This window comes from Buceros rhinoceros, unplaced genomic scaffold (genome assembly GCF_000710305.1).
Source record: "Buceros rhinoceros silvestris isolate BGI_N320 unplaced genomic scaffold, ASM71030v1 scaffold18455, whole genome shotgun sequence".
Classification (NCBI taxonomy): domain Eukaryota; kingdom Metazoa; phylum Chordata; class Aves; order Bucerotiformes; family Bucerotidae; genus Buceros; species Buceros rhinoceros.
The window spans coordinates 21,438-35,289 of NW_010411426.1; the positions used below are offsets into that span (position 1 = coordinate 21,438).

Here is a 13,852-nt window from a genome sequence, read left to right on the forward strand (position 1 = left end):
GAATTAAAGGGGAAGAAGTCATCCAAGGTCGCTGACTCCATAGGGGAGCTGGAGGAAGAAACTGTGGTTGTCCAGCTGAAGGTAGGTTGGTGTGTCTGTACAGGAAATGGGTGATACAATAGTCAAGGAAACAAAGCCAACGCTGTAGTGCTTGTGCTGCAGTTTGCGTTAACTGAATCCCTTTTACCCCGTGTAGTTGATACAGTTGATCCTGTGGCACCCACTGGTGTGCCAATACACCGGCTGCCAAGGCCCATTTTCCTGTCATTGTAGCTGTGTTGCTTAGAGGTCTTTCACCTTCCCAGAAGCCCCCAGCGTCGGCTCTGCTGACCTCAGGGAGGTCGTTGCTCTGCAGTCAAACTGAGAGCTTCCCCAGTGCACGATACTCTGCTTTCAGCTTCATGAACTTATGCAAAAAGATCAAACCTTTCTGTAGAGGAACCCCCACCTTTGGCTTGTAGATGCACTTAGGACCTGCAGGTTTGGGACTGCTGCCTCTGCCCATGTTTCCTCCCATGGCCACACACCACCGCCAAGAAACTCAAATTCCATTAAATAAAGTTTCAGAAGAACTTTGCAGAAAGCCTGAAGTGCATAGGCAAGAAAGTCATGATTTCCATCACGTCCTTCTCTGACAGGACTCCCCACCCCACGCAGCAAACTGGGTTGTACTTTATTACGACTCGTTAACCACTGAGAATTGAATGAAACCACTCAGTGCATAAGAATCCAGCACAGTTCAGCGGCAGCAGTCACCCAGTGCGCTGCCCTGCGAGCCCTGCCGTGAGCGATGGAACCGCCTCTCTGGGCTGGCTGGCAGGAGCAGCACGGGCAGTGAGGTACCACGTAACTCCAACGTGCTTCCAACCCTTGTGATTACGATGCAACTAAATGCACAGCTTCTCGTTCAAGTAACACGATTGCCTTCCCTGCTGGGTCGTGAGGACGCGGCACTGCTCTGCAGGGAGGCTCCGTCACAGAGCGAGGTCTTTCACTGTCTCCCACAGATGAGATGCAGGTGATGCTCCCGGGCAGGTGTAAACTGTAGAAAGTCTCTTCGTCTTCTCTGGGACGGTGCAAGGACACGTGTGCAGTGCCTGACTTACTGATGCCCCCTGACCCATCCAGGACCAGAGCTCCGGCACTGGTCTCTGCAGTCTGTGCCATGCAGCCCATGCTGATGCATTTTTAGGGACACAGACTTTCTCCCTTGGCTGTCCGCTGTACGAGTTTGGGCTCAAGGGGTGAGTAAAGGGCTGGAAAATACGAGCTCTGTGGTGTGAGCAATTAATGGGGATGATTCTGTTCAGTGCCATGAGAGCAGGAATTGTGTGGCTTGGGATGGTGACCTTGTGGGACCTGCTAAGTAATATACAGAAGGCACAGGGCTTGATGGCTCTTGATGGGCTTGATACCCAGGAGTACCCAGGAGAATACCCTCGGGCACAGCTGTGATGCACAGCGCTCCTGGAAACATTCTATGCACCAAACCTCACAGGGGTGGGCCGGGGCATGGCCTCCCGTGTGGCGCACAACGACACGCTGGTGATGGGAGTGCAGCAATGCAGGCCGAGGGGTGGTGTGGTGGATCTCCTGTGGGACCAGGGGAAAACCACAAGGGCCCAGGGTTCTTCCTCAGTGTGGAAGGACACAGCTTCACTGTAGGGGAGGGGATGTGGAATTCACTGGGTTTGGGGGATGTTGCAGGAAGTTTGGCAATGGGATGAGCTGCCATGGCAGATCTGCAGTTCCCACTGCAGGGTGTAATTAAGGCTGTGAAGTTCTTCCTGTCACAAGGGGATGAAGTTTTTAAAGTTCCTCCTGCTTTGTGGGAGGAGGAGATCTCTTCTGTACACACAGTCCCGCCCAGGCGCTGCAGTTCTCCCTCTGGGGAGGGATGGCTTTGTAAAGAGCAGCAGTCCTGAGGGTGAGGGCTCTGCGGGCTGGAGCTGCTGCCGTCTGTCTCATTTCTGCTTGTGTCTGGTTTGCTGCATGGCCAGCTCTGATGACCTGGGTGGCAGTTTTCTTAAGCCCTGAGCTCCTGGATTCCAGGGATTATGTGAGTCTAGAGATTCATGAAAGTTTTACTCACAGGGTTTGGAAAACACCACCTCCAACAGATCAGGCATCAGAGGGGGCTTCCAGAGGGTGCAAAAACGTATTTGTCAGGACCTGTCAAGACTCATGAGTGTAGCACAAGCCAAGCAGGACTGTGACCCTCCTTGCACAGCACTTCAGGTGGGTCTGTCCTGCTTCCAGCTGTGCCAGGATCCTCCCTGAGCCGCAGCTCACCAGCCTTCTGGCCTTGCACCCAGCACCACAAGGAAGGGAAGACGGCATGGCAGAGTCGCTTCATGGGACCGTGACCTGCTTGGGTTCCTCGGACTCTTGGGACACTGAGAAATAAGAAACCCGAGAGCACTGGGTTGTCCTCCCCTCTTCAATGGCTCTCACCCTGACACGTCAGAAGCAGAAAAATCCACCTCCATTCAAATCCTTCCCCAAGCGCACTTTTCTTGCAGACATGAGGAAATCTGGCAGCTGACTCGTGCCCGCTCCTCCCTGCCCCAGCGGGGCACCTCTGCCACTGCAGTCTCCTCTCCTTACACTGGTCTTCTGTTAGCTGTCCACTGTCTCCCCTCTCACCCTATGACTGTCTTTGGTTGCTGTGGATTCTGGGGATGAGGAGATCCGCGCTGCCAAAGCGCGCCCCAGCCTGCAGGCTTCAGTCTTCGAACACAGAGGCTGTAGCAAACAAGGGGGCTGACTTTGAGGACTCCCCTACGTGAAGGGACAGCAGGTCCCATTTTACTGCCTGGAATTAGTGCTCATGTAAATGCTGAGTTCTTGTGGCCCGCACTGAGGGTGCTGGAGGATGACTGGTCCGTGTGAGCGTCACTGCTCGGGCATGGTGTATCCCACAAGACCTGGCTGCTCCACTAAAATGATGACGATGGTTCCTGGATGTGTGTTGTCACCGGCAGCAAGGTGTCATTCTCTAGCCCTTAGGGCAACTGTGTCCTGCAATGGCCAGCCCCTTCCATCCAGCCTGAGGCATTTTGGAGGGCTGGGGTTTCCAGGAGAGGAGGATGCTACCTTAGTGTATCTAGGCCACTAAAACCAGAGCCTTGTTAACTCACTCTCTGCTCAAGAGGCAGCCTTCCCTCCTGGCTGCTGGCTTGGTTGTGCAGTGGAAATACAGGCAAATCCCTCCTGCCCTGAGAGAAGGGAGTGTGCTCCCCAGACCCTGTAACGCTGTGAGCAGACCTCGCATCAGGGCCAAGTACAGCAGTGGTGTTCAGGGGTCCATCTCCACCATAAACCAGGAGCCTGTGTCTGTGGGGCGAGATGGGCTGAATGTCTCTGGATCAGGTCAATGCCTCTGGTCAGCTGCAGACAGCTCGGAGCTGGAACCGCGTGGCTGGCTGCGGGGGCGGTCAGGCATGGTGGCTTTGCTTCCTCTGTTCTCTGCTGTCAGCTGGTGGAGATGGGATACGAGACTGCTTCTCTCTACCTCTCTACTCTTACTATGAGCAATTCCATGGAGTGTGACATGTGCCTCAGTTTCCTGACCTAAAAAGATTGAGCTGTTTTGTAAAGTGCATCGAGAAGTGTCCAGACTCCCCGGCGATGTTCTCATGGCTCTGCCATGTCTGGCTCACACGGGCTTTGCTGCCTCTGTGCTAGAGCCACGACCTCCCAACGTCCACTTCCAATCCTTTCCGTGGCGGGCGATGCACGAGGCAGGGGCTGGGCTGTCGCTGGTGCCTGGTGGGAAACTTTACAAAGAGCAGCTGGGTTGGGCATGCACAGGTACAGCACCTCGTCCACCGGCACAGGAAACTTGCTCACGCCCAGAATTCATCTCAGGGAACTGCATGCTGCTGCCGAGTGAGGCCGGGCTCGTCAGCTGGGGCACTGGGCGCAGCCGCAGCGCTGACACGGGGCTTCCAAACTGAGTGAGGAGGTGACTCCAACCACCAGCTGAGCACCTCTCCTGCCACTTGCTCACCACCATCCCTTGTGGGATGGGGGAGAGAATCAGACGAGCGAAAGAGAGCAGACTTGTGAGGTGAGGTAAGGGCCTTTAACAAGTGAAAGAAACAGGAAACAAACTGCAGTGACTGGAAAGCAACCACACATTTCCCACAGCAGACTGGTGCCCAGCCAGCCTCTGAGCCACGGCTGCTCGGAGAGACCACACTCACACTCACACTCACACGCACACTCACACGCACGCACTCACACACACACGCACACTCACACACACACGCACACACACACACTCACACACACACACTCACACACACGCACACACACACACTCACATACACACACTCACTCACACACACTCACATACACTCACACACACACACTCACTCACACACACACTCACACACACACACTCACACACACACTCACACTCACAGTCACACACACTCACACACACACTCACACACACTCTCACACTCACAGTCACACACACACACACACTCTCACACACACACACTCACACCCACACCCACACCCTCACACCCACACACCCCTTTTTTGGTTGTGTTTTTTTTCCTGAGAAAGACTCTCTGTGGCTTGCCATACCCTTCGGTCGCTTCAGGTCAGCTGTCCCAGCCACGTCCCCTCGAGCCCCCTGCCTACCCCCAGCCTACTTGTTGGGGAGAGGAGAATAGGAGAGGGCCGTGCCACTGTGCAACATCAGCAGCAGGTAAAACATGATCAGCACCGGTCTGGTGGCAAATCCAAACTGCAGCACCGTGTGTGCAGTGAAGAAAGTGAACTCGGTCACAGGTGTCCCCCAGGCTCCCAGCACAGTGCGTGTGGCTGGGCTGGACTCAGGGGAGTTCTCCCAGTCGGGGTTCGTATGGGGTGCACCGGAGTGATTGCTCCTGCAGCCAAAGCCAAACAGCGTCAGGATCTCTGGGGGTCATCCGTGCTTACCTGGCAGCTGGGCTTGTGGCCCGTGTGTTCCACAGCCTGTGGTGCTGTGCCGGAACCCCGCGGGCTGGATGGGAAGCAGCGTGGAGCTTCCCCTGCTGGGGCGTGTGTCCAGCACCTTTCACATCCTCCTCAGGGGAGACAAAACCCTGCATAGGGCACCTCGCACTTGTGGGTGCCTCATCTGAGAGGCAAGGCATAAGTTACAGCATACGAATTGCTCCCTAAAAGCTTCTGCTGCTTCTCCACTAGAAAAAGGATCAAGGACATTCGCTGCCAATATCCACGGTTAGATGGAGCAGCCTCGATTTTAAGGATTTTCCTGCTTCTGAAGTAGCTGTAACTGAAGCACTTGAAGGGAGAGAGAAGCTGCCGATGAAATCTATGCTGCCAGCGGGTCCAGTAGCATGTGTCAGGTGTAAATGGCTCCAGTTCAGAAGTCTGGCTTCACTGGGGCTTGACCAAATTAAGGGCTGGTTGGGCCCCAGGGTTTGCTCATCATAAAGCTCTGCCTTTTTCAGCCCTAGGAGCTTGTAATAAAATTGGGAACCCGGCAGTTTATACTGCAGAAAGTTCCCAAGGGCCTGTCATCACAGCAGCCATTGCTGCCTCGTGCCTCCAAACAGAACGGTACAAGCAATGACCTTGACTGTGTTTTCTGCATTTCCCTTTCTGGTCCAGGTTTGCTTCTGGAGATGCCAAGCTGGGCTTCAGTGAGGACGACAAGGAACATTTTCAACTGAAAGACATCAGGGATGGGTTCAGCTCGACCTTTGAGAAGATCGTTGAGTCTGACCTTATGAAGGGTACATACTACAGCAGCTTGGACTCTTTGGATGTCCTCTCCCTCACAGACGAGACAGATAGCTGTGTCAGTTTTGAGGCCCCACTCACCCCATTGATCCAGCAAAGGGTCAAGGAAAGCCAAGAACTCTTGGAGCAGAAACTGGTAGCTCAGCAGAGAGAAGCCCTTCACCACATGGCTGCGGATAAGCAAGAGCAGGCAGCAGCAAAGCCAGCAGAGGGGGATTTTGGGAGCCCTCTCAGGCACTCCATTACCAGCAGCAGGTCGGAGAACGTGCTGAGCCGGTTGTCCTTGAAGAGTATCCCGAACGGGTTCCATGTGGAAGGGTCAGAGGAAGATGCCACCAAGATCATTAACTCCATCAGGTAAGACAGGCTGGGCATTCCTTGGGCAAGGGCTCATTGCCTTATGGGGTCCCAGTCCAGGAGCAAGGCTCAGAGGACTTGACAGAGATGGAGATGCTGTTTTTTCCCTTCTGCTTCCTCTCATGTGCTGTCATGGCAGAGAGACCAAACACCAACAGGAAAAGCTTTCCTACCTGTAGGCTAGGACTGCAGCTGGGGACCAAGATCTCATGGCATTAAACCAGCCAGTCCCCAGCAGGCCTGGGTCTGAGTCCTCCTTGTTCTCAAACCCAGGACTCCAAACTGCAGGCGAGCCCTGCGAGCCCAGGAAAAGCCACAGCTCAGGACTTGTTATTCATGTTTGCTCTGGAGAGCACCACCATCCCTCTGGCTGCTCACAGATCCTGTCCTTACAGCAGGCACAGCTGGGGCTTCTCCGGGTAGACACTGCCTCACCTGCCTGACATCCTCAGCAGCCCTTGGCAGGTTGGGGGCAGGCAGACGTGCTGCCAAATGTGCTCGGAAGTAGAGGAAGTCCTCAAGGTCTCACTTAGGTCTGGGTGCCCCTGTAGAGGGCTCCCCAGAGGTTCCTCTGCAGACAGTGAGGAGATCAGCAGAAACTTCATCCTCTGGACCAGCTCAGACCCAAACCATCGTCCTTGGGAGGCAGCAGCTCCTCTGCAGGGCACTTCCTTGCATGAGGAAGCCAGACAATAAACAGCCAGGTCATGGGAGGGCTGGAGCAAGGCATTTGACCAGCTAGCCGTCAGGCCTTCCGTGAGTCGCACTGCTCAAAAATGTGTGGATAGGTGCCAGAACGGGCCTTGGGCAAGAAAATAAAGGGACACAGCCCCACCTACATGGTGCCAGTGAGGCTGTGGGCGTGGCAGCAGGACTGGTGCCAGTCCCATTGGCATGATTTGCACCACTGCAGTCTCTCATCCTCAGCAAATGATCCCAAATGAGAAGCATTCCATCCATCCCCAAGATTTTCTGAATGTCCACGGCTCTGAAAGAGCTCGGTATCCCCTTCCACACCAGGAGGAGAGAGGAAGCTTTAAAAGGTGTTGGGGCTGCTAGCTCCGAACAGATACGTCCTCATGTCTCAGAAGTCTCCTTCTCTTCAGCCTGTTTCTACAAATTTGGAATTAAATGTACTATTTCATTTGACCTGACATGGAGGAGGGTTTGTCCACTGTTCAGTTCACACATGTATAGTTGTTTCTTCACGTGTTTTTGGTTAGGGCAAGAAGAAATCAGAATGTGGCCTTTTCTGCGAGTTTTGTCAAGTCACGCTGCTGCTCCTTGAATTGTTTCTTGTTTCTGTGTAGCGACGCCAGCTTGAAAGATGCGCTGTCAGACTCTGACTCTGACATGGGCAGCACGGAGCAGCTTGACCAGGGCAGCACGGACACCTTGGCGAACGGCTGCAGGGCAGACAGCGAGGCTGCCAAGAGGCTGGCCAAGCGCCTCTACAACCTCGAAGGGTTCAAGCGCTGCGACGTGGCACGTCAGCTCGGGAAAAAGTAAGTTGGGCTTCGGGTTGCAGCCAGCCCTGCAAGGGGGTTGACTGAGATGGCAGCATCGGGAATGGCCAGCAGAAACACAGCTGTGGTGGGGAGAGTCTGGGGCAGCACTGGTCATGCTGGGAGGACAGGACAAAGGCAGGAGGGGACAAGCCTGGTGTTACAAGGGCTTGTTGGATGGTGTTGGGGCTGTTGGAGATCCTTCTGTTTGAAACTGGTCCCAGCCCAAAGCCATTGCGATCCAAATCCTACACATTGCCTGCATGTATTGGGCATTAACTGCCACAAGACGCTGCTCACCAGGACCAGGAGCTTCCTGTGTTTGGTAAGGGCCCGGCAAGACGCCCCTAAAGCAATCCCCAGGCCGAAGGGTTTGGGATCCAGACCTGGACATGCACAGGGCTCCCTGCCAGTCCCCAGGTTTTTCATGTCTGCACCCCAAAGCGCAGTGCCTCCTGACCCAGGCTGTGCAGGTGGTGTGAAGGGTTTGATGGGGAGCCAGGTACGGACTGGAGAGCCAAGCCCCTCAGCAGGTAGATTTGCCTGGGTAAGGTAGAAGGGAAATCAAAAGTGTTTATTCAAAAGTGAGAGCTACGGGGATTTCTACAAGGCAGCGTAACAGCGATGAGTGTAGCGGTAACAGGTGATTTTAGGATGCCAGTGGGTGTGAGCACACCAATCCCCACCATCCTTCTCCTGGATCAGATATAACCTGTGCTGTTCGGGGTTTTTTTATGTCCTTGACGTGTCTCACTCCTGTCCAGATGAGCAGAACACAACCATCCCTTGGCAATACTCAAACTTCCAGTTCCAAGGATCGTCTGTGACTCCCAGCTTAGCCCTCGAATGGTCTCCCAGAGAGGCTCTTTGTATCCCCTGGCAGCAGCCCCATTCTTCTTTTCTGCTGTGGTTCTTGTAGCAGGTGCATTGCGGGTTGCTGCTGCCTCAGGTCTGACATACTTCTCCTTCCCTGCAAATTTGCTGTGACAGCTTGCTGAGTGGGGGAAGTTTCAAGCAGCGGGTCTCCTCGGGTGCATCTGAGCGTGTCCCTGCAGTCCTCACTCACAGCCACAATCCTCACACCTTGGAAAGCTGTTTGGTGAGCCACATTTGGGGATTGCCACAGCCTTTAGAAGAAAAACCTTTGTTTTGATCCGCTGGGGTTTTGACGTCTGAATCATTTTCCAAGACCTGAGCAGAGCTGCAGGCTCTTGGACCAAGCAGGTGGATTTGCAGAGCAAAAAGCATGAGGATAGGGGTGGTTTGAGTTGGTTTTGATGTAAGACCAACCCACAGGGGTGGGAGCAGGATAAGCTTAGGTGATGCTTTCAGGCCAGCTCTGTGTCGGAGATGGGATGGCTAAGAGGGTTGTGCAAAAAGCAAAACTTCATTTTAAAGCTTTTTAGCTCATTTTAATTCTTTTTTTTTTCCTTTGTGAATACTGGCATTTTTTAAAAAAAAACAACCCAAAAGCCTCAACCCAGCCCAAAACCATTTATCATTGTCAAACAAGTAGAAAAGGCTTGGTGAACAAGAAGATGCAGCCTGGGTATCTCCAAATAGTTTCCTTCCAGAAGAAGTAGACACAATTCTGTGAAATTAACCTCAAACCCAGTCGGTACCTTTGTGTCTCTGAAGATCATGTGTTTTGGCAATGCAAGTCCCCAAGAAAGGTTCCTGTTCCTGGACTGGTCTGTGGCATGGCCTCAGCTCCGTCACTGCCTGTGGTCACACATCTCTTGCTGGATGGAGGTTGAACTGTCTCACCTGGGGAGGTGGATTTTTCTTAAGCGAAACTTCTCACGGACAACCTTTTTTGACCCAGGTGACTGTGGCACAAAAAGGACCCAGGACAATCCAGGCCTAGCTCTGTAGAACAGTGTGATCCAAGCTGTAAAGCAACACCTAACTGTCCCCGCCCAGTCATGCAGGAATGAAACTGGGAGAAAAGGCCAAGGCTCCTGTGTCACCCCCGGGGTGGCTTGTGACCCAGCAGGTCACTGAGCATTCTTGGTGCCTGGACCTTCCCACACCAGCCAGAGAGAGGAAGCATCCAGCTAGGACGTGAGGTGAGAGGAGGTCCGTAGAGGTTGTCTGTGTGGCAGGGCCACCAGTCAGAGGATGTCCCCATGGGAAACGCCTTGTTGGGGATGTCTCTGTCCTGTCTGAGCTGTGTGGTGGAAGTGTCATCGATTCCTGCAGGAGGGGCTGGGACTGGCACAGGGAGAGAGGAGGCCAGTCCTTGAATGAGGAAACTGGAGCAAACACCTAAGCCCACCTTAGTGTAGGCCACGGTCTCGTCCTGGACACTGCCGAGTTCTGTGACCTGGGCATGCCTGGGGCGTGTTAACTGGCTCTGGAGCTCAGGGAGAAGAGTCCCATCAACACCACTGAACCCTTGGCTAGACATAGGAGTCATTGCTTCCTGCAGGCTGGCTGCTTTCAGGTGTCCTGTGGCACTGCCAGCTCCCTCGGCAGAGCTGGCAGTCCCTGCCTGGAGCTTCTCCAAGCAGCTAGGGACCAAGTGAGGCACACAGGAAGGTGAGACGAGCACCTAGGCTGGGGACTGTTGGCACCACAGCGGCTGGCACAGACCACTTGTCCTGGGGGTCCCAAACTCCCTATGGACTCCTGGATTTCCGCAAGACCCAGTGAGCAGAGGGACAGGCAGCAGGGCCTGCCTGTCTTGCCGGGCTGCCCTGGTGGGAGAGTGGGGCCAAGCGAAGGTGAGTGGGAGACACTCACCTTCATCCTGCCTGGCTACAGGTCTAGTAAATCTGGATGTAGCTCTCAGCGTAGGCCATGGAGACACCTCATGAGCAATTCAGCCCAGGCAACATCTGACCTGGGCTATAGACATGCAAAGTCTTTCAGCTTTAGGGAGCTTTGGGCAAGGCCAGTCCTTCAAGCCCAGCCTGAGGTTCAGTGAGGGGAATCAGACACTCTCCTCCCCCGTTGGTCGCTGTGGTGCTGCAGGACATAGCAGTTGCTGCTGTGTGCCTGGTGCCCAGACTGCCCAAGCAGGTTCCCAGGAGAGCCAGTAGATAGGTGTCCAAACAGAAGGAATCGGACCTTTTCTTCTGAGAGACTAACTGCACGTGTGAGGTGGGACCTGGCTGAGGAAGGGAGTGTGCTGGCTGGTCCCCATCACTGGCAGAGCAAATGCATGAGGTCTTCTGCAGACTTAGAGCTGGAAGGATCCCAGAGAAGGCCTGGGGCTTGCTTGGTTCGGCTCATTCTTTGGCACAAGGGTGAAGATGTGGTGACATCTCCTTCCACAAACGTGGTCATCTTCTGCATCTCACATCACCTTGCTGTGATATTCCAGGACAAGTGGAGAAGCCTCCCTGGGAAGCTGCCAGGAATCTGCACACCAATCAGAGTGGCACTGATTCAGACAGACCAACCCAGGGGGCCATGGGCCCATGAGGACATGTTCTTCCCCAGAGCTAGAAATCACAAATTACAAGATTGTTTTAAGGGTGTGAGACCTTGCGGCTCTGAGGCGGTCACCTGTGCAAACTCCAGCATGGGTGCTTACGTCCCACCTCTCAAAATTCAGCGCGGACCTCTCCCCTGGAGCTGTCACGCTGCTCTGCCTGGTCCTGCTGCCTGTCATGCTTCCAAAGAGCATCTGTGCCAGAGGCTTTGCAGCATCCACCTCACAGCAGAAGATGAAACAACGCTCTGGGAGATGCAACGTGTTCTGCCTGGAACTGGATGTGCAATGCGTAGCAATTGGCTTTTCATTTTGTGAGCAGGAGGCAAAGGAATTGCGTACGGAAAAAGCTGAGCACGTTGAGATCATCTCCTGTTTCTTGCCAGCAGTCATCAATTATTCTTGCACTGCCTCTACCTGAGTTGTGTAGATGGAGGAACTTAACAGCCCCCATTCCGGCTGTAAAGGCAACACGTCTCCAAGCGTCCTTCCAAAGCATGGCAGGGGAATAGTTTCTGGAGAATCACTCAGGGAAGAGCAGGGCCAGAAGCTCAGCTGAGCTCTCTGGCTCCAGTTTCCCAGTGGCATCCATCTGACACACAAGCAAGGTGCTGTGATGAGAGGGTGGGGTGGGAGCCACCCTGGAGTGGAGAGCAGTCCTCCTCTGTAGGAGGAGGGGACGTGTCCAGCAACGGGAGCAGACTAGGTGAGCACAGGACATCCTTACAGGCTGCTCCTGGCTGGTTTGGGAGGAGGCTCTGCCTGGCCAGCAGCACCACAGAGGGGTGCAGTGGGGGCAGGCATCTCTCCTTCTCAGGTGTCTGGGGTTGACAGCCGCAGTGCTAGGCTGGGGGCACCTCAGGACCCTTGTGGAGGTATTCCAGCAGCATTTCAAGCTCGGAGAGCACCCCTGGGTCTGGGATCACGACTGCAGTGTCTCGCTGGGAGTTGGGCTGTCCAGGAGACAGAAGTCTGCTGTTCCTCTTGTAGACAGTGTCTTCTTCCCTGATGAAAGGGCTGACTGCTCCCTCTTTAATTACAGTAACGAATTTAGCAAGTTGGTAGCAGAGGAGTATCTCAGCTTCTTTGACTTCACTGGCCTGACCCTTGACAAAGCACTCAGGTGAGCTGGTCTCTGGCACTCCCGCGTAGGGCCTGGGCTGGACAGAGCGGAGCAGCGCGGTGGGTTTTTCCTCCAGGCTTCCCAACGCTGTGGAGGCCATCCATGTGATAGGAGCAGGGACTGGGGGGAGCTCCAGGTTGTGGTTTAATCTTTGCTTTGGTGTCATGTTTGGCACAAGGTACTGCTGTCAAAAGTGGGCTTTGGCAGGAGGGTCCACAACCTGCTTCCCCATGGTGGAGAGCAGCTTTCCCAGGAGTCCCATCCCATACAAAATCAGAGCAAGTGGGAGCAACTTCTTCCCTTGGGATGGACAACCCATCCTGGTGCCATCAAGCCAGAGGTGGGTCAGATCTCAGCTGACAGCATGTTTCCCTGCGCAGCTCAGGCTGGCTCCATAGAAACCCTTTGCATTGCACCTGCAGGGGCCCAGGGGTGTGCAGGCTGGGGGGAAGACAAAGGCCTTCCTAGCTGCTCCGAGGACCCCTTTTCCATCTCCCTCCTTAGCATGGACGCTGCCCAGCAGACTGATCCATGACATCTTGAAGTGTCGCTTTCTCTTTCCAGGACGTTCTTGAAAGCGTTCCCGCTGATGGGGGAGACGCAGGAGCGGGAGCGGGTGCTGATTCATTTCTCCCGGCGATACTGCCAGTGCAACCCGGAGGAGAGCACGTCCGAAGGTACTGCCTTCTTTCCCTGGCTCTGGTGCCCATCTCTCACTCACAGCGCATGTGTGTCACTGACTGTAAAACTGTCTGCAGCCAGGCCTGAACAGCATCACCGGGCAGGCAAGGCTGCAGTTTCTCCCTTCCTCTGGGATCCTGCCCTGCTGATTGTCCTTGTCCTGGGAGGGACTGGAGACAGCGGGTGCTGCACAGACCGCCCCCAAGAGAGCCAGATCAGCATCTGAGGGTCTGAGTGTCGGCTCCCAGAGGGCCATGTCCTCTGAAGAGCGTATGAGCTGTGCCGAGGACAAGCTCCTCGGCTGCAGCCTGGATCAGTGGCTGTGCCTTGCCCAGCACCAGGGAGGTTGTGAGAGGTTCTCAGGAGTTGCAGACTGTGGTCGTGGTTTTTGAAGTGGTTGCTGGCAGCGGGCAAGGGAGCGTCTGGTCCTGGCTCAGCCCAAGACCTTGTCCACTGAACAGAGAACATTTCCACGCAGACTGAGGAATGCCATTGGCTTCCCGTGTGCAGGAGTTGTGCTCCTGCGTCTGCAGCTGCAGCAGAAAAACGCACAGCTGGGCTAAATTCTGGGCTCAGGGGAGCTGCAGATTTTGTTATCTACTTTCAGCCTCTCCTCACATTTTTTAAAGGTAGATGTAGTTTCTTCTGACATTTTTAATGGGGAAGGGTCATTCCCACTACACACGTCCACACGCACATTCCAGACATGAGCATGCCCACGTCCCCGCTTACGGTAATGCCTCCACACACCTGCTTACGACATCTGGAGGGGGTGTGTGGAAACCAGACACTGACCTGCTCTCCGCTGGCACCACGGCAGTGCCCATCATTCCTCCTCCACCCCCTTCTGTGTGCAGTATGCCACTTGTGCTTGAGAGCTCCTGCTTGTCTCCATCTCGCAGGCTTCCCAAAGAGCAGCAAGTGCCTAGTGTCACAGGAGGCCACCAGTCCCTCTGCCAGGCTAACTGGACACACGCTCTT

General features: G+C 54.6%; 1 protein-coding gene across 1 annotated transcript in view; it reads left to right on the forward strand.

The window, feature by feature from the left end:
- Positions 1–13,852, forward strand: part of PSD2 (pleckstrin and Sec7 domain containing 2) — a gene marked incomplete at its 3' end in the record, with an annotated part of 44,643 nt that overhangs the window by 3,006 nt on the left and 27,785 nt on the right. Inside the window, exons 3-6 of the mRNA XM_010136023.1 lie at positions 5,635–6,123; positions 7,434–7,628; positions 12,110–12,190; positions 12,755–12,867. Of these exons, the coding sequence (XP_010134325.1) occupies positions 5,635–6,123; positions 7,434–7,628; positions 12,110–12,190; positions 12,755–12,867 (878 nt within the window). The remainder of the gene's footprint in view (positions 1–5,634; positions 6,124–7,433; positions 7,629–12,109; positions 12,191–12,754; positions 12,868–13,852) is intronic.